The 20513-nt window shown below is 43.3% G+C and overlaps 1 protein-coding gene across 1 annotated transcript in view; it reads left to right on the top strand.

Annotated features, from left to right (window-relative positions):
- The window catches only part of LOC124594400 (transmembrane protein 164), a 167349-nt gene that overhangs the window by 21444 nt on the left and 125392 nt on the right, over nt 1-20513 (top strand). The window contains exon 3 of the mRNA XM_047132769.1: nt 17789-17905. Coding sequence (XP_046988725.1) covers nt 17789-17905 — 117 coding nt within the window. The remainder of the gene's footprint in view (nt 1-17788; nt 17906-20513) is intronic.

The raw sequence follows: 20513 nt of genomic DNA on the forward strand, positions 1-20513 counted from the left end.
GGTGAGGAATAAGCATGAAGGTGGTCTGATGAACCCTCTGCCAGGCACTTGTGAATTGGAGAGTAGTCATGTAGGTGTAGATGTCTGGAAGCACTAGGACTCTGGGCAATGGCTATAAGCCATGTGGCCATTGCTCTGGTTGGTTGGCACCTGTTGCGAAACCCCTTACTGTGAGTAGGCAGCATAATGGATGATACTTGGCACAGCTGATGCCTGCTAGGCTCCAGCAGTGTCTTTGGACAGACTTCTGCAGTACAGATTGTTTTGACCCTAAGAACTTTCACACCGTGGCCACTCCTTGTGAGGGAAGCGAAACCAAACGGCTTGCAGAAATTTTCTCCCCTCAGTTCATGGTTTGCACTCAGGTAGATGGAGGGTACTTACTAGAGAGCCAATGTTCTTTGTGGAGAATTTTGAAAATGTGTTTGGAACTGGTTCCATCTTAGTTAAAATGGTGACTCCTTCCAGTCTCAGGCATTACCGTTTTGTAAAAAATGGTGATGTACCTGCTACTGAAGCACTCCATAAAAATCTAAAACCTGATAAAGGATATAATTTTTCGCTGTGGCTTAACACAGTAGGTAGATGACTAACACAATCACTTGAAGTGCGGGATCCATTTCATATGTTGCGTATACCGAGGTCTGCCAGTCAACAGAGTAGACACCTGAGCATTCATCTTCACTTTTTGGATGGATTAGCTTCTAGAGAAGGTCAAAATCGTAGTTCGCCATTGTGATATGAAGCTGTATTTCCCACTCTTGTTGTGGTGCTTTAGAAGCCAATGCTTCTGGAATATCCCTAAAGTGTACTATCCTAATTAAGGAATGCAAAATCAAGGAACTGATGATCCAAGTTGCATCATATTTTGAAGCTCGGAAAAAATACAATCATTTATATTCTGTCTCAGGGACAGAGTGTCAGCAGTATCGCATATTTATTCTCTCACTGCTGACCTCCAGTAGTCATGAAAATAAATTAGACCATGGAGGTGACAGGCCCTCTTCTCTCATGGTTCCTGCATCATAATCTTCGGGAACCTCAGCTGTCCATGGCCAGCAAGAGAAGCAGAGCCCTATTCAGTATCTACTGATGATGGGACACACTTTTGAAAACCCTCTCCTCAGAAAGCCACAGACCAGTGATCCATTAGCCAGTGGTTGCACGAGCCACTGACTGTGGGTTCAAACGTTGCCCGCACTAGAGTTCCTATGCCCACAGTGGATAATCCCCCATAAGATATGCAACCACAAAAAGTAGTAAAAGAGAAAAGGAAGAAATCATGTGACCCCAGTGGCGCCAGACCTTGGTGTCGGAACCTATGTTTGGTGATGTTCCACCCTCACTAACAACATACAGTGGTCCAGGACAGCCTTAAAGTCATACTTAATTAACATATGATCAGGGACCATGCAAATCCTGCTACCTTCAGCATCTACTGTCTTGTGCAACTTCCATCCAGTTTTCAGTGGATCCTAATTATTGCAGGTGTTTTCATAATCCGTCTTCCCGTCTTGTTTGCGGTCTTCCCACAGGGGTGCCTTCCCTCTGGCCTTCCTAGCATCACTACGTTTTGGCTGTTGTATACCTCTGCTGTACCTTCATCCTCTCTTCTGCAGATTGCATTGTCGAGCTTGTGAGAGATGTCTCACACATGATAACTCACCACTGGAACTGTTCCCTCTTTCTTCAAATCCCCACCACTGCCGGCGAATGCCATAGTGGAACAAAGACATTGCAACAATTATTCAGGATTGCCGAAGGGTTCTGCAAGTCTTAAACTACAGCCTTCACAAAGCACCCTTATCATTTTAAGAGCCTCCATACTAAGGCTTGGTATTTAGTTAAACACAGTAAAAAAGAGTGCTGGGAGCACTATGTCTCGTCTTTCATGGTTGTGTTTCTGTCAATGTGTCGGTTCTTTCTGAACACCTCACGATGAACTTAGCGGCAGCATCAGTCTTGTTTTCCCTGCCTACATTTTGAGTGCATGAGACAAGTTTAAGACATCTCCATATACTTTACCCTCTCATCATGCCAAATATGTGATTAACTTTTCACTGCCTGGGAACTGCTTCACGCTCTTGACTTGTCACACAATACTGTCCCAGGCTCTGGTTCGTAATCAGATAATTGAGCACCTCTCTGTTACTCAAAGACTGCATCAGCTCACGTTCTCCAACCCTGTTTGATTAAGTCATTTTCTCCTTATATGGAGAGATAGTACCATTGTCTCAATCTTTAAACCAAGCAAATACCCTGTCTTTAGACAGCTGCTGACAGCTTAGCACTGCAAACTACTTGAAAAGCCAATGATTTTGCTGGGTTCTTAAATCATAGGGCCTTTTGTATCCCTATCAGTGGGTTGTGGGATGGACAGTCCACAGTTGACCATATGGTTAGGTTGGAAACTACAACCAACAGGCTTATTCTAAATGTTCTCATTACAGTGTTTTTGACAGGCATAAGGCACAGCTTGAAGCTATCAAATTTTACTTACACTCTGTGACTGGAGCTTTTGAGGCTCCCAACTGATTTATATTCATCAGTTTTTATCTCACAGGTTGTTTTGGGTTACAGTTAGAACATAACTCATCTCCTATTGGTCCAAGAGAATGGTCCTCCACACCTTGGGGCCTTCAAGGCTTTCTCATGACTTCATGTGGGCCCTCAAGTTGTTGCAGCACTTTCTTCCTTCATGGGCTGCATTCCTTTCACAGTTACCCTCTTGCCCTGTCCTTGTTCCTTCCCCTTTCTCAGTATATTGGCCCAGCTATCCTCCTGGTTTCTGCTGTCCCGTAAGGCTTTGTTTCTATTTTTTTTTCTTTTTTTTTCACTTTTCCTTTTCAGTGTTTCTAGACCCCCTTTGGGGATCAACCCCCTTCTAAATTTTGTCTCTATAGTGTGAGCCAACTGGGGAAGACCATTTTACTCAGTGTCTTCAGTATATGGCCTTCCTGCCTCCTCCATCTTTCCTTGACGCATTATGCTATAGCCAACATGGCAACCAGTTGATGTGGTGGAGTTGGAATGTACCCTTGTGGTTGAGCCCCCTAAAACACAGGGATCACAGTGCTGATATCTGAGCTGCTGCCTCCCTATGTATACCCAGGCATGGGTGCTTGTCATTCTGGAGCATCATAATTCTCGGCAATAGCTGCTGTGTCAGATGCCCTTTCTGCAGCTGGATGGTACCCATGGTGAGAGCCCCTGTTTGGAATGGGTGGAATCAGTGTGGGCACTCAGTTTATGAAACGTATTAAGCTCCAAAAAACTGGCTGTTCTTTTATGGCTGTCTCTTAAGTTGGGACTGAATCCTTTAATGCTGCTTCTTACGACCCTGCACCCTTCACATCCCTGACTACCCCCTGAGAAGAGGGCCAGGCTCGCCAGCTGTGAGTGAAACCATTCCCTGCTACCTGGTTTTCTGTTTGGCAAAGTGAACTCTCTGAGTAACATGAAGTTGAATTTGCTGTTGATCAAAACTACTTCTGCTGCTCAGTTGGCAGCCTTTCTTGTCTAAGACCATCTTGGTCACATCCCAGTGTCCATTACTCCTCACTGGTCTTTGAATATGGTTCAGGACATTATTTTTTTTTAAAGAGACCTCATCCTTCAAACTGATGATGAACGGTGAACCAGTCTGGAACAGTGAGGCATTCGTTTTGTTTGGTGTGTTCAGAAAAGCCATAAGGACAGTCACATTGATATCAGCTTCATTTTGTTTGGCGTGTACAGAAAGGCCATAAGGACAACTGCCTTTATACCGGCACCTTTATTCTGGCACTTGGGGGGGTAGCCTCCCAAAGAATGTCAAGGTTATGGTTTATTAGTGTGACGTGAAGCTGTTCGTCCTGACACCCATGAGATGTTTTCAGTGTTTGCGTTTCAGGTACAAGTCTTCCCGCTGTACAGTGCACCATTTGTACCATGAATTTGGACGCCCATTTTATGAGGGGAGCTCCTGTTTTATGCCACTGGTGAGCATTAATTGTCATGATCACCTCCCTCCACGCTTGTCAGATTGTCCAGTTTATAAGAAGGAAGAGATGGTATAGAAATAAGTCCCTTGATTATTTAACCTGCACTGAGGCTCATCAGAAATATGACAGTCTTCACCCTGGGTCTGTGACGTCTAACTTTGCCTCTGTTATGCCCTTTCCCCTCCTCCATCCTCCTTATCCCAGTGCCACGCCTCCACCTCCCTTGCAGCTCCCACACCCTCCACTGCAGGTGCTGCACCCCACTACTTGCCCAGAGATGTGCCACCCTTCATTGGCATCTGTTGGTGATGGGGCCCCCTTCTTGGGACCCCTCCCCACAATGTCTTCGAGACCAAAGATCTGCTGCCATAAGTTTGTCACAGACCAACAGTCCGTGAGCCCCAAGATCGCCCACTCTCTCTCATTTTCAGCAGACCTTGCTGAAATCTGCTCTCTCTCTCTCTCTCTCTCTCTCTCTCTCTCTCTCTCTCTCTCCCCCTCCCCCCCTGTGTGTGTGTGTGTGTGTGTGTGTGTGTGTGTGTGTGTGTGTGTCCTCTTCTTGACTTACAGTAGAGGAGGAGTAAGAGTACCAGGACAAGGCCTCTGTCGTGCCTCCAGAGGTGCCGACTGCCCCTCTCATAACCTGAGTCTGACCTCTTGATTACGGACGTCGCTCCATTCTTGTTGATGATGGATGGTGACCTGGAAGTGTGACTGGCTTTGGCCTACTTGCCTCTCATTTGGATCCCAGTTTTGTGCTTATCCAATGAAACTGTAACAGATATTACTGTCACCTTCTGCAGTTGCAATTCTTCATTTCCTTTTACTCCACAGCTTGTGTCACAGTACAGGAATATCATTTTACTAATGCACACTCACCAAGCCTTTGTGAGTTCCATGCTTTGTTGGAACTGGGCCGGGGGTGAGGGCTCTCCATGATCTTTCCACTTTGGTCCATATGGATGTTGTTAGTATATGGAGCCCCCTTCATATCACAGTGGAAGCAGTTGCCTTTCCTGTCCACCTGCACTCAGCTGTTATGGTTTGCAATCTCTGTCTCCCTCTTGATACGCCACCTAAGCCCACTGTGCTAACTGAGCTCCTTCACAAACTCCCTCCTTCATTCCTCCTCCTTGGGGATTTTGATGCCCATTACCCCTTGTGGAGCAACGCTTTTTCGTCTATTCGGGTTCTCCTCATAAGCATTTTCTTGTGACAATGACCTGTGTCTTTGCCTTCTAAATCTTGGTTCCCCTACACATTTTAGTGCCGCTTAAGAAAATTTCTCTGTCATTGATCTTTCGCTCCTTTTCTCTCCCCTTCTCCCTTCATTACTCTGGTTGGTGCACAATGGCATCTGTATTAGTGATCATTTCCCATTGGTTTTTGCATTCCCTTCCCACCTCCTGATAACCAGGTTAACCACTGGATGTCCCATTTTCAGTGCCATAATCTTTTCCCAGTTTACTTTGATGTTCGTAAGGCCTATGACACTTGATGCCATCACATCTTACTTGCACTCCATGAGTGGAGTCTTCAGGGGACCCTCCCAATTTTTATTTGCCGGATCCTGTCCCACTGGTCATTTGAAGTTTGGGTTGATATATTCTCAAGTTTCTGCGGATGAGAAGAATGGTGTCCCACAGGGTTCTGTCTTAAGTGTCCTCCTTTTCCTCATGGCTGCTAATGGGTTCGTGACTGACATTGGACAGTTGGCAATTGCTGCTCAGTACGTGGATGATTGCTGTATGTGGGCTAGTTCCTACTTCCTGAGCGACAGCTCCAGGGCACCATCCAGTGAGCTTTCGTGTTGACTGTTTTCAATTCTCTCCCCTTAAATCGCGGTTGGTGCATTTTTGTCACCATACTACTGTCTGCCCCAGTCTGGAGCTTTACCTCGATGTGCAACACCTCACTGTGGCTCCCAGTTCCATTTCTTGGGCCTTCTTTTTAACAGCAAGCTTACTTGATTGCCCCATGTCCACCTCCTAAAGTAACTGTTTCCATAAACTTTCTTGCTCACATGTCTTGGAGTACCGATCATTTGACTCTTCTCCATTGTTGTTGGGCCTTAGTTCTGTCCCATCTGGACAATGGTTGTCAAGTTTTGGCTCAGCTGCGCATTCCACACTGTTCCTCTTGGACCACCATTGTGGTATCCATTTGGCCACCAGTGTCTTTCACACTAGCCCCCAGTAGTCCCGTGGTTGACACTGCTCGGATCACCCCACCGTCTCTTTCACTTCAATGGTCCCAGCTCCTGGTTTCCTATGCCATCGCTGTCCACCCTTTCCCTGCTCACCACTCATATTCTATTCTTTTTGGGGCTTCAGGGTGTTGCCCACCCTCAGATGGGTTTACCACTTGGGTTCCACTTCTCTTCTCTCTTCTGCTGTTTCCATCTTCCACAGTTGTCCTATTCCCCACAGTATCTTCCAAATACCTCCTCTTGATTAGTTCCTCAGCTCTGGATTTGGATGGATCTCTCCCAGGGTCTGAAAGCCTCCATCACTCTGATAGTGCTCCATTGTTTGTTCTGCCCACTTCTATGGGGGTTTTGGGATGCTACTGTTGTTTACACCGATTGCTCTAAATCCAATGATCACATGGTATATGCCTTCATGTCTCCTGTTGGCTTGGAGCACAGTCTCTTGCCTGTCCCCCTCAGGGGCTCAGCATTCATTTGCTGAGTATGGGATTGGCAACCACGGGATTCCTGGGCTGGAGACTGGTAGGTGCCGCCAACCCTCTGTCACCGTAAGCTCTGGACATGCTTCAGTGACCACTGTGTGGTGCGGTAGTGGAATATTGTGTGTTTTGGAGAACAGGTGCCTTGCCTCCACTGCCCAGATCAAGAGGAAAGCACACACCTCTATATAAAAAAAACCCTCATCCTCAAAAGTGTTCTACCTGCTGATGAGGTGAATAGCTGTTCAAGTAAAACAGTCTCTAGCAAGCAACCTCTGGGGCACCTGCCATCCGTGAGTTGTACAAGATTTGACCAGGCATTTAGGGCTCTGCATGGGTCGACGGTTGTTTTCCTACCTTCTTGTGGGATCCCTATGGAGTGATCTCATCAAACTACTACTCCTGACAGGACGGGTGTATCGTTAGGTAGTACCTATACCCACTCATCAAAGAGAGCTCGGTTGGTCAGTCCTCACGAAAAGAAGTCTCAATCATGGTAACAGAGCATTAATGTGCCATAATGCTTTCATTGAAATCAAGCAAATAGGGGAACCTGTGAGAACATATCCCCTTTCTGTATTCACAAGGCATTGGAAGGTATTTCTGGGTCTCTAAAAAGTGTGGAATGACTATATGTAAGCTCCTGGGATGTAAGGTCAGAGGTGACTACCCAGTTGAGTCTGAGTTGCATAACACCCTTAAGTTTAGCAAGGGTGTGGTTACCTGCTCTGCTATAATGGAGGTGGACCCTGTGGAGTTACGTGAAGAATGGAAAAATATGGGCATCACGGAAGTGCAGAACTATATGAGGACAGTCAATGGTAAATTGGAAAAATCGCCAACACTTATTCTAACGTTTAGTATGCTGGCATTACCTGAACATATCCTTGCAGGTTATATCCATCTTAAGGTATGCCCATTTGTTCCTAACCCAATGTGTTGCTACAATTGTCAAAGATTTGGCCGTATGACTATGGGATGTAACGGGAGGGCTACGTGTGGCAGTTGTGGAGGCTCAGCTCATGAATCAGGCAATTCTTGTGCATTTCCTTTGAAATGTATAAACTGCTCCAGGGATCACCCAATGCGGAGCAGAAAATGTGAGGTTTACACCGAGGAAAGGAAAATTCAAGAGTTGAAAGTCAAGAGTCACATACCCTATGGCGAAGCTAAGAAAGCTTTCAAACTATGCAATCTCCGGTTTTTGCTACTTCTTTTGCATAAGCCCTTAAGATTCCAGTCGCTAAGTGTGACGCTTCCACACAAACTCAGCCCACAGATTCATGCATGAGCACATGCAATTTGACGGTGTACCTGTGGGGGAAATGCTCCACTTGAAACTGAAGTCATTCAGAAGATATGAGCTTAATATCTAAGCCATATACAACTACCCACCATCAGAAACCAACTAAGCCGTTCCCACAACTCAGGCAATCACCACCTACCATCAGTAAAGAAAAATGTTTTTCAAAAAGTAGTTCAAAGTCCGATAAATTGGTGGTTAAACCTTCGGATCAGCGAGCTCTCTCCCTCTCTTATGGGGACTGTGCTCTGGAGGATATGGACTGCCAATCGGAGGAACCGGAGAGCCAGGAACCTGCTGACATTCATCCTGACCTCCCCAGTAAATCACTGCCACTGAGGGAGAAAGAAAAGGACAACCATTGCTAAGCAATGGCTTCCACAGGAAGCAGTGGAATTTAAATGGATATCACTCACATTTGGAAGAGTTACAGCTCCTGGTCCAGGAGAAACCATTCTGCATCTGCTTACTAGAAACGCATCTTAAAGTCACTGACACACCTACATTACGGGGTTACCACCCATACAGGGAGGGTGATACCACTGGAGACAGGGCTAAAGGTGGAGTGACTGTTTTTATTTATGACAGATTCTAGGTCTTACCATGATATGATATGCAAGCAATTGCTATGAAAGTTCTTTCACCCTTCAACATCACAGTGTGTTTTTTGTACCTTCCACCTAATGATGCTGGGGATGCAGCTGCAGTGGCAGAAATCTTCCAGGCACTCCCATGCCCATTCCTCCTTGTGGGGGACTTCAGTGCTCACAATGTGCTGTGGGGTTCGGCTACAACTTGCTCCAGGGGTCGGATGATCGAGTGACTTGTCCATTCTTAGAATATCTGCCTTGTGAACGCGGGTCAGATGACACACTTTTCCACAACTACAGGGGCTTTTTCAGCCATTCATCTTTGTTTTTGTTCCCCAGCTGTTGCAGACTCAGTTCAGTAGAAAGTGGCTACAGATTTATGTTCTAGTGACCACTTCTCGGTATGGATCCATCTGCCGACTAGGAAAGTGGCTGACAGGTCACCACGCATATGAACGATACAAAGGACAAATTGGTTGCAGTACAGCCAACAGGCTACTTTTGAACAAAAGGAGCTGTGTACAGTAGCAGTGGCCCACATCACTTGTTATATCCAATGGGTTGCTGCAGAGTCCCTCCCCCAGTCCAGTAACCTCTCAGATGATGGCCTGTACTCTGGTGAAATAACGACTGTCAATTGGCAATCACAGCCAGATGAATGGCTCTGTGGAACTTCAAACTATAGAAAATCTTCAGGCGTCCTGATCTGCAAGAGCACATGTGAGACAAGTGATAAAATAACAGAAGAGGGCTTCCTGGAGGGAATTCATGACTTCCATTAATCGGTCCACTTCCACTGCACAAGTTTGGGAATCAATAAAGCGGATTTCAGGTAAGGGCAGTACACATCCCCTTATGGCCTTTTTAAGTAATGGGGTCTTTGTGGACACGCCAGAAGACGTGGCTCAGGTTTTAGCTGAACACTTCTTGGCTGTTACTACATCATCGAGACAGGCTCCTGTTTTTCAGCTGCTCGCATAATGAGGAAGTCTACAAGCTTCCATTTTCCATGTTGGAACTGGGATCAGCTTCGTCTGCAGCCAGACATACTGCTCCAGGACCTGCTCGAATCCAGAGGTCACTTGAGCCAGTCGCAGTGTGGTTTCAGGTGCTACCATTCCATCCTTGACAACTCAATTCTACTGGAGACGGTGATGCAGGAGTCCTTCTTATACCGGAACCATATGATTTGTGTGTTTCTTGATCTCGAGAAAGCATATGACACTTGGAGGTACAACATCCTTCACCAACTTCATAAATGGGGACTATGTGGATGCCTGCCACTTCTTATCCAATCCTTTCTCGAGGACTGGCATTTTTGATATCGCATTTTTTAGCCCGTAACTCTCATGGGCCTTAATCAGGTTGGCAGAAGTCAGTCACAGGTGGGATTTCTTTTGCTGCAGATGAGCCCTGCATGACCCCTTGCCTTCTCTGCCCTTTGTACTGTTTCAACTCATATCTTCTTACTTCTCCTTGAATTATTTCTCAGCTCTGACATCAGTATTGCTTTCAGTGCTGTGGCCTTAGCACTACTAGATACGATCATAAAAAAAATGATCAAATTTATGGTTGTCGTAACAAACTCTAGATACTTTCTCTCCTGACTGAGGGATTAATGATTTCATTATTTAGTCACTTAACCATCCCGCCAGCCAACCAAACAACCAATCAGCTGAACTGAAAGTTAGTCTTGTTTGAGCATAAAACAATTGTTTTCTTATTGAACTTATTGAGGAAAAATTTTAAATTTTGGCACAAAACCTCAGTTACCAAAATGGAAAGCACCTGCATCCTGTTTAAAACAGAAACCCATAATCAGTCACAGGCATTGCTCTCCTGTGAGAAAGTTGGTGATATTCCTGTCACTGTCACACGTCACAAGAGCCACAATTGGCACTTACATTGAAGGCTGATGAAGAATTGCATGCAAACTTGGAACAATGATTTGTCCCATATGTCTACTGTAGTATATAACCAGGATGAAAAGATAACAAAATAGACACTGGCATGTTTGTTTTAACATTTGAAGGGGACTTATTGACTGAAATGGCAAAAGTAATACAATGTAAAGCCATATGTTCTGCCTCACATATGGTATGTTAAATCTCTGCATTATGGGCGTATGTCTTCATGCTGCACAAATGATTTCATCTGTGAAGATTGCAGATGATACTGCATGAGAACACTTATTGTGACCAGTCACCAATGCATGGGAACTGTGGATAGTCCCCTCAGTCTTTGTATTGTCCTGTTTTATAGCAGGAAAGAACGATACAGAAATATGAAACCTTTGAGGCCCTAAGCATTGTAGTCACTGAACTTGATTCACTATGTAGGATCCAATTTGCAACAGGAGCCTTTTGAACTAGCACTGTGAACAGCCCACTCATGGAGATTGCCCCCCCCCCCCTCCAACTACTCAGTTATGCTATACATGTTTGCAGCTCCCTTAAGCATCCAAACTACTGTCCCCCTATTCCTAGTACTAGTAGGGAGGTCCGCCTCCCGCAGCAGAGACCCAGAATTGGATAACAATTGCATTTTGACTACAGTGTCTCTGCTCTGAACTCCATCTTCCCCCATTGTTGCCTCATGTCAGGGAGCAGTTGCGTACACCACAATGGCATGTACCCTGACCATGAATCTATTTTGATTTGTTCTTTGTACCGAAAGATTCAGTTGATCCCGTGGTGTTTCGCCACCTCTTCGTGGTTGTCCTCTATCATTTCCAGGTCCAGAAGTGGTACACATTGACAGATCAATGGTCAACGGGTGAACTGGTTTTGCATACACACATGCAAGGTGCAGTGAACTATGTTCCTTGCCAAATGGCTGCAGTGTCTTCCACTGTTGGACAACTGGTTGGTAGTCATACCAATATAAAAAGCTGTGTAATGATTGCAGCACAGATGGTAAATGATATGGCTGATTTCACAGGTGGCCCAGCCCCTGATGGGTTGGGATAAACCTGTGACAGGACTGGAATAGGAAGTGCTTGGTGGGTGGATTGGGCAGGTTTGGCACCTGAGTCTTCCACAGGGATATGATCCATGTGGCAAGGGGTTGGGATTGGGAGTGGCATGGGTATGGAGTAGCATGTTGTGGCAAGGTTGGGTGGGTGACGGAACACCACTTTAGGAGGGGTGGGAAGTATCTTGGGTAGGATATCCCTCATTTCAGGGCACAATTATAGGTAATCAAAGCCCTGATGAAGGATGTGGTTCAGTTGTTCCAGTCCAAGGTGGTACTACTTCATGGTTGATTCTTGGGGGTGGTAGGAGGATTGGAGGTGCAAGGGAAATGGCATGGAAGATCTGTTCGTGGATTAGGTCTGGGAGGTAGTGCCTGTCTGTGAAGGCCTTGGTGAGACCCTCAGCATGCTGATCAAGGGAGTTTTTGTCACTGCAGATATACCATCCTTGGGTAGCCAGCCTAAATGGGAGGGATTTTTTGGTGTGAAAAGGATGACAGCTGTCAAAACGCAGGACTGTTGGTGGTTGATGAGTTTAATGTGGACAGAGGGTGGATAGAGCCATCAGAGAAGAGATAGTCAACATGTAGGAAGGATTGGGTTTAAGGACCACCACATAAAGTGGCTGGTAGTGAAGGTGTTGAGGTTGCGAAGGAACTAAGATAGCATGTCTTTGCCCTGAGTCCACATCATGAAGATTCATCAATGAACCTGAACTAGACTGGGGATTTGGTTTTGTGGGAGGCTAGGAAGGTGTCCTGTAAATGGCCCATAAAAAGTTTGGTATAGGAGGGCACCATATGGGTGCCCATAGTTGTGCCACGCATTTGTTTATATACCTTCCCTTCAGATGAGAAGTAGTTGTGGGTTAGGACAAAGTTAGTGAGGTAGTGGATTTGGATTCCGAAGGACATTGGGAAAGGTAGTGTTCATTAGCGGTAAGACCACAGGCCAGAAGGATGTTGGTGTATATGGAGGTGGCATCAACAGTGACAAGTAGGGATCCAGGAGGTAAAGGGGTGGGCACGGTGGAGAGCTGGTAAGGAATTGGATTATGTCTTTGATGCGGGAAGCTAGATTATGGACAAACAGGGTGGAAATTCTTTCAGTGGAGGCACAATAACCAGCCACAATGGGACGTCGAGGATTGTTGGGTTTGGGGATTTTCGGGAGCATGTAGAAGGTGGGTGTGCTAGGCTTCATAGGGTGTGTAGGGAAATGGACTCAGAAGAGACATTCTGGGAATGGCCTAAGGCTTTAAGTAGGGATTGGAGTTTGTGTTGGACTCCTGGGATGGGATCACTGTGGCAGAGTTTATAAGTGGAGGAGTCAGATAATTGACAGAGGCCTTCTGCCAGATAGTCACTGCGATGCACAACAACTTTGGTGGAACCTTTGTCTGCAGGTAGGATGATTAGGTCAGGATTTGTTTTGAGGTTGTTTATGGCTGTTTTTCTTCTACTGAAAGGTTTGTGTTCTGATGAAGGGACCTGGGGAATGATGGTGAGGCTAAGTTGGTGGCAAAGAATTCCTGGAAGGTGATCAGCAGGTGGTTAGGTGGGAGGGGGGAGGATCGTGATTCGATGATGGTATGAAATGGAAGGGGCAGGGTTCAGTGTTGGAATTAGGCTGGTTCTGGTTGGAGGGACTGGTGGCAAAGAAGTGCTTCCAATTTCTTCTTCCCTACATTTTTGATATTCCTGCCTGGAGTTTCCATTGTTTGAATTACTCTTTTGAAACTCTTCGTGATGTCTTGAATGGTGTGTAATCGCAACTTCATGTAGTGTAAAGTTTCTTCAGATGTTGTGTACCCTTCTATAAATTATATGAATGTGTTCCACATTATCTCTGAATTTTAAATCAGTTTTTTGATGTTCATTGTATGTAAAATTATATTTGGAATTATATCTGATACGGTATGCTGGAAAGGAACCCATTACCAATATTTGTGAATGATCATATTCTCATATACTCTATTCACTGTCACCCACATGACATTTGACCATTAAGTTTAAGTATATTGTTTTCAGTCAACAAAACCACGTGATAGGTATGCAGCACCGTTGGTTTTGGTGTCGTGGAAATGGTGAGTGTGTTGAAATCAGTGAGTAATAAAGTAATTATAATAATGGAAATGAAGACATGCAGAGTAGGAAATTCAAAATTTCAAAGTTCTCAGGGGTGCAAATTTAGACTCAGGTCACTTTCTATAAAAAATAAAAATTCTACCAAGAGCCCATCAGACTAAAAACACTACCTGTATTGTGAAGTATGATACAGAGAAACTTAGGACTAGCAAAGATTTTAAGGTGAGCTGGAATCAGAACTATCAAGGTTGGGAACGGTTGAAAGATGCACTGGTTGATACTACAAAGGAAACAGTTCACCTGGAAAAGAGGAAGAAACATGCATGGTGGTTGGTAGAAGGGGATAAAGCAATTGAAAAGCATTGGAAAGCTTGGGTTGATTGTTGCTCTTATAAAGCCCCAGAAATTCTAAAGAACTTCCAAGAAGTAAGTAAAACCACTGCTAAAACTATCAGAAACCTCAAGAGGAAATATTTGCAACAACGTTTAACTCAAATAGAAGACGACTTCTGGAAGAACAACATGCGAGACTTCTATAGAACATTCAAGACCAACTTAAGTAGATATGGTCCTCCAAAACTCAGCTTTAAGAGTAAAAAAGGAAAGACACTGTATGGAGATACGGAAAACAGTTAGATCTTAGTGGAATACTTTGAAGACCTCCTGAATTGTGAAGTGCGATCCAAGACATTAAGTTATAATGAGAAAGCACCAAACCCTGACTCAGAACCACCAACTACAGAAGAGGTTAAGAACATTATAAGAACCTTGAAAAATAACAAAGCACCTGGGGAAGATGGGATCATTGCAGAACTCTTAAAGTATGTGAACGAGAATGTGATCATAGAACTAAAACAAATTATATGAAAAATCTGGGAAGAAGAGCAGCTTCCAGAAGGTTGGACATTGACACTAATATATCCTATACACTAGAAAGGCGAAAAGACGGAACCCGGGAACTATAGGGGAATTTCTTTAGTACCTGTGACCTATAAGGTACGCTCAAAAGCACTTAAATAGAGTGGAAGAACCACTAAATCCACAAATTGATGAGTACAAAGGAGGCTTCAGAAAGGACTGAACATGCACAAAACAGATCCTGAACCTAAAACTGATAACTGCTTATCAAAAACAGAGTTCGTATTTACGTTCATAGACTTCAAGAAAGCCTATGATTCTTTAGACAAACACACACTGTTCCAAATGTTAGGGGAGATAAGTTTGGGTAGAAAATCAAGTGAACTGGTTAAACAGATCCAAAGCAACACAAAATTCAACGTCAAGTTCAGAGGAAAGCTGTTGGAGGCCTTTAAGATTAAAACTGAGGTGAGACAGGGAGACAGACTCTACCCTTTGCTCTTTGGGTCCTTGATAAGGTGGTCAGAGAGTGGCGACAAGGAGTGAAAGGACTGGGTGGAATACGACTGGGGTGTAAGAATAAAGGAGTAGGGGTAGATTGTGTACCATTCGCAGATGACATTGTGATCTTGTCTGAATCACTAGAAGAAGCAGTTAATCAAACCACAGAACTGCAGATGCAGGCAGCTAAAGCAGGCATACAGATCTCTATCGAGAAGACACAATACATGATAAACATCATGACAGCTCCTAGATGGATGACAACAGGAGGAGGGAAAATTCAGAAGGTGGAGGGATGCAAATACCTTGAAGAATGGATAGACATTGGACTGACCGAAAAAGAAGCAATGGGAGCACAAATTAAAAAAAAAATGAGCTTCGCATGTAAACTAACTATCAACACCTACAATAAGAAGAATATTTCGATAAATGCAAAACTGAAACATTACCAAACAGTGATCTGCCCTGAAGCTCTATATGCAGCAGAAACTGTCAACTTCATAACAGCCAGAGTGATCAAGAAGCTAGAACTGATAGAATAAAAGATTCTCAGAAGAATATTAGGACCTTGAAGAACAGAAGATAGTCAATTTAGAAACAGAGCCAACCAGGAACTGTATGCCAAGATAGAAAAAATTTCTGACATTATCAGGAAAAGGAGGAGCATATTCTTCCGACACATCCTCAGAATGGACCAGGGGAAGTTAACATGGCAAATCACACAATTTCTGACGAACAAAAAACCCAAAGTAAGATGGATCCAATACATATAAAGAGATCTGGAAGGAATGAGGATACAGAAACCAGAGATATACAACAGGGTGATTTTTAATTAAAAAATTCAGGCCTTCAAAGCTTTCAAGGACAGAATGAGACCCAGAACAAAATCATCTTGGACAGAAGAATGAAGAAGGTTGCAAAGTATGAGAATCAAAGAATATTGTGAAAGAAGAAAGACCAGAAGAAACGAAGCTGAAGCGAATTCCAAAATGGAAGAAGAAGAAGAAGAAGAAGAAGAAGAAGAATGGAAATTCCTGGGTGGAGCATTATGTAAAATAAGGGAAAAGCAACCACTCACATGCAACTGGATGATGCGTGGGACACAGAGACCACTTACCAGGAAACAGCATTCACACTAGCCTTTGAGCTCTTGCTGATTTATAGCAAAAGTACATCCATTCACATTTCACATTCACATACACATAACAACACTGACACCCTGGTGCACCCCATTCCTGTGACCATGGCAGTGACCTGAGCTGACAGAGGTGGGGAGGTGGTAGGGAAGGACATAAAGAGGGGCACAGGGAAAGAGATGAATCTTTGGACTGATGGTCCTGCAGCTGCACAAGAAGAATAAAGTATTACAGAGAGAGCAAAAAGGGAGGAAGGTGGAGATGAAGAGCAAGAAAGGTAGTGATTAGAGAAGGGATGAAAAGTGGGAAAGGGGGGCAGGGGGAGAGGGGGGGTTGGGGGAGGTAGAGTGATGGGAGAAGACTGCCCGATCTGGATGGAGGAGAGTTATGGACGGGAGAGACAAGGGAAAAGGTAAAGTGATGCAGTGGGTACAGGTGAGCGGAATTTTAGGGCTGGGGGATTGCAAGAATGCAGGATACACTGGAGAGACAATTTCCATATTTATAGTTAAGACAAACTTGTGCTGGAAGGGAGTATTCAAAGGTCCTGTATAGTGAAGTAGGTGTTGAAGTCATTTATGTTTTTGTGTGTTCTATCTCCACAATCCTCAGTCTCCCCCTCCCCTCCTCCCTTTCCTCCACTCCCTCTTCCTACATCTCTTTTTGCCCCCCCCCCCCCCCCCCCCAAATACTCCTTTCGCCTTGTTGTACCATGACGGAGTCATCTGTCGAAAGACCTGCCTCTTTCCCCGCTAGCCATTCTTTGCATCCTTCCCTACCTACTCCCCCTCCTCCCACCACCACCACCACCACCACCACCACCACCACCACCACCACCACCGCTACTACTGCCATCAGCTCAGGCAAATTCTTTAAACAACTGAGTAGTAATAATCAGTCTCACCATGGCCATGGGAAGTTGTGTTTGAGTTTTTGTGAATGACTGTACTTTTGCTAGAAAGGGGATAAGAGCTTGAAAGCTAGTGTGATTGCTGTTTCCTGTTACATCCCTCTGTGCTCCACGCATTAGTACATTATAGGTGGATGGTTGCCTTTCCCTTATTTTATGTAATAATAATGTAGACTCTCAAACTTAAAACAACTATGTATGAGGATGGTGTGCTGTCTCATACTCATTTGAACATTACCTGTTACTTGATTTTTTTAAAGATGTTACATATAAGAAACTACTAAAATTAACCACAAAATCAGAGACATAACTCCATCACAAATAAAACCGCCACACATCTCTGATGTCTCATCAGTCTGATGCTTCATTTTAAATTGGGAAATGTGATTATGTATCATTAAAATCTAATCATAGGAGCTGTAAAGTTTCCATTCATTTTGAACTTTGGAAACTATTAATTCCTTCTTTAGAAACTAAAGAAGGAAACTATAGAGAAATGCTGAAAAGCATTCTAACATGAAGTGTATTCCTAGAACATAGGCCAAAAGAGCTATTAAAGATGCTGGTGAAAAGTGAACTGAAAACTGAGCTGTAAGACTGTTCTTCTTATCTTTCTTGATTTCTTGATCTGGCATTCTTGTTCTTCCATTTTCAATATTAATTTATGAAAGACACTGTAGTTAGTGAACAATGCCTTTAATGTAGCTTGAGTGATTCATTTTTATCTTTAAACATGTGCTTTATGTTTCTTTTTACAGATATATTTACTAAGTGCACCTCCAAGTAAAGCAGTTACATCTGTGTTTCGCATACACTTAAATTTCTTGAATGGTGCTGTTCTTGCCTTCATGTTTCCAGTAACAGAAACAAGACTAGTAAGTATCCAAATTCTTATCTTCTTTAGCACTGCTTCACTTATTCTTACTGTTGTTTTAAACTTTTTTCAGTTTCCATCTCTATCTCATAAGTCTTCAAATTTTTCCTTAGATTCCGTGTTCTCACAGGTTACCATCACATTTATACCCAGTCGTTTGGTGGTTTTATGTAATGGTTTCTTGATTATATGCAGTCTGTTTCCTTCTTCCCTCCATAGTACTGTCTGTAGTAAGCATTGGTAAGTTAGAAGAATCTAGTTCCCTAACGGAAATTAACATAACAAGTAATTTCATGAAAAAGATACTTGGCATTTATCTGGTAATATTTGCATCTGGTTGCATATTTATTACCAGATAAATGCCAGTTTAAATACAGTCGCAGATCGTCATCCACAATAGATAGGCTGAAAAAAAGATACTTTATTATCTACTAGTGATGCGGCCTGGCTTCCCACAGGTATCATTAGCTATCTGCAGCCAAACAACTTTATTGGCATCCTGTATTTTGTCTGGGGCCATGAAAAAAATTCTGAGAAGGTTGAGTAAGTGAATATCATCATTTTCACGTAAGTTGCATGTTGTAAGCAGTGCATGCCAGGGAAGTTACCTGAACACATGAGTGTTGTGTGTTCCATGTTGAACTGGCGTTTGGAGTGACATCTCGGTCATTAATGGAAACGTATTGTAATGTAAGTTATAGGTTTACTCCAATGTAAATATTGTGTGCAAGTCAAGGGTATGTGTGTGATTGAGTACACATCAAAGGCTGGCTGATGTGGCACAAATAAAAGAGAGGGGAAAAAAATAAAAGGAAAAAACCGCCATAAGCTACATGTTCAGCTCATGTTACAGCACTCCTCTTGTGAAGCTTAGTATGCACTGTTATGCATTGTTGAGACTCATTGCCACAATTCTTTGTCGTGGACTCTTTATGGCAGACTTATTCATAGTGCCATTCAAAGAATCGTGTCCATAAGATTCAAGGAAAGCAGAAAGCTGGGTCAACTCCTGTGCTACTGAAAGGATGTATTGCATGTATCAACAAGGTAGTGCCCATGCCTTTATGAACTTTAAAATGCCTAAATCTCTTTCTTGGCAGTGGAAGATTTATGTACCAATCTTCTGTATTATTTGAAAGTGTGTACTGTTGAAAAACTTCCTTTACCTAGATGAAGTAAAGCTGTATCCCAAGCTGTATTTTACTCTGTACATAAATAATTGAAAAGCACAGGTTTTGGATGCTCGTGTTTTTTAATATCAACCAAGACAACCATACTGTGATGGTACTGCAAACAGCTGAAAGCAAGGGAAAACTACAGCCGTAATTTTTCCTGAGGTCATGCATTTCTACTGTGTGATTAAATGATGATGGCATCTGTTTGGGTAAAATATTCCAGAGGTAAAATAGTCCCCCAAACAGATCTCAGGGTGGGGACTACTCAGGAGTATCTCATTAGGAGAAACAAAGCTGGCATTCTATGATCAGTGTGTGTAATGTCAGATCCCTTAATTGGGCAGGTATGTTACAAAATTTAAAAAGTGAAATGGATTCATTAATGTTAGATATAGTGGGAGTTAGTGAAGTGTGGTGGTAGGAGGAACAGGACTTCAGGACAGGTGGGTACAGGGTTATAAATACAAAATCAAATTGGGATAATGCAGGAGTATATTTGATAATAAATAAAAAAATAGGAACATGGATTAGTTACTGTGAACAGCGTAGTAAACACATTATTGTAGCCAAGGTAGACACAAAACCCAGACCCATCGCAATAGTAAAAGTTTATATGCCAACTACCTCCGCAGATGGTGAAGAGATTGAAGAAATGTATGATGAGATAAAAGAAACTATTCGGGTAGTTAAGGGAGATGAAAATGTAATAGTCACGGTGGACTGGAATTCAATAGTAGGAAAAGGAAGAGAAGGGAAAAACAGAAGTTGAACATGGGCTGGGGTAAAGGAATGAAAGAGGAAGCCATCTGGCAGAATTGTACCAAGAGAAGCAATTTAATCATAGCTATCAATCAGTTTAAGAATCGTGAAAGAAGGTTGTATACGTGGAAGAGACCTGAAGACACTGGAAGGTTTCAAATTGCTTATATAATGGTAAGACAGAGATTTTGGAACCAGATTTTAAATTTTAAGATGTTGCCAGGACTCTGACACAATTTCTTGATTATGAACTGCAGATTAAAACTGAAAAAACTGCTAAAAGGTAGGAATTTAAGGTGAGACCTGCATAAACTGAAAGAACCAGAGGTTGTAGAGGGTTTTAGAGTGAGCATTAGGGAATGGTCGACAAGAATCGAGGAAAGGAATAGAGTAGAAGAAGAATGGGTAGCTTTGAGGGATGAAATAGTGAAGGTAGGGATCTAGTAGGTAAAAAGATGAGGGCTAGTAGAAATCTTGGGTAACAGAAGAGATATTGAATTTAACTGATGACAGGAGAAAATATAAAAATGCAGTAAATGAAACAAGTTAAATGGAATACAAACATCTAAAAACTGAAACAGACGGGAAGTTAACATGGCAAAGCAGGAATGGTTGGAGGACAAAAGTAAAGATTTAGAAGCCTCTATCACTAGAGGAACCATAGATGGCACCTAC

The sequence above is a fragment of the Schistocerca americana genome, chromosome 2, assembly GCF_021461395.2.
Source record: "Schistocerca americana isolate TAMUIC-IGC-003095 chromosome 2, iqSchAmer2.1, whole genome shotgun sequence".
NCBI lineage: Eukaryota > Metazoa > Arthropoda > Insecta > Orthoptera > Acrididae > Schistocerca > Schistocerca americana.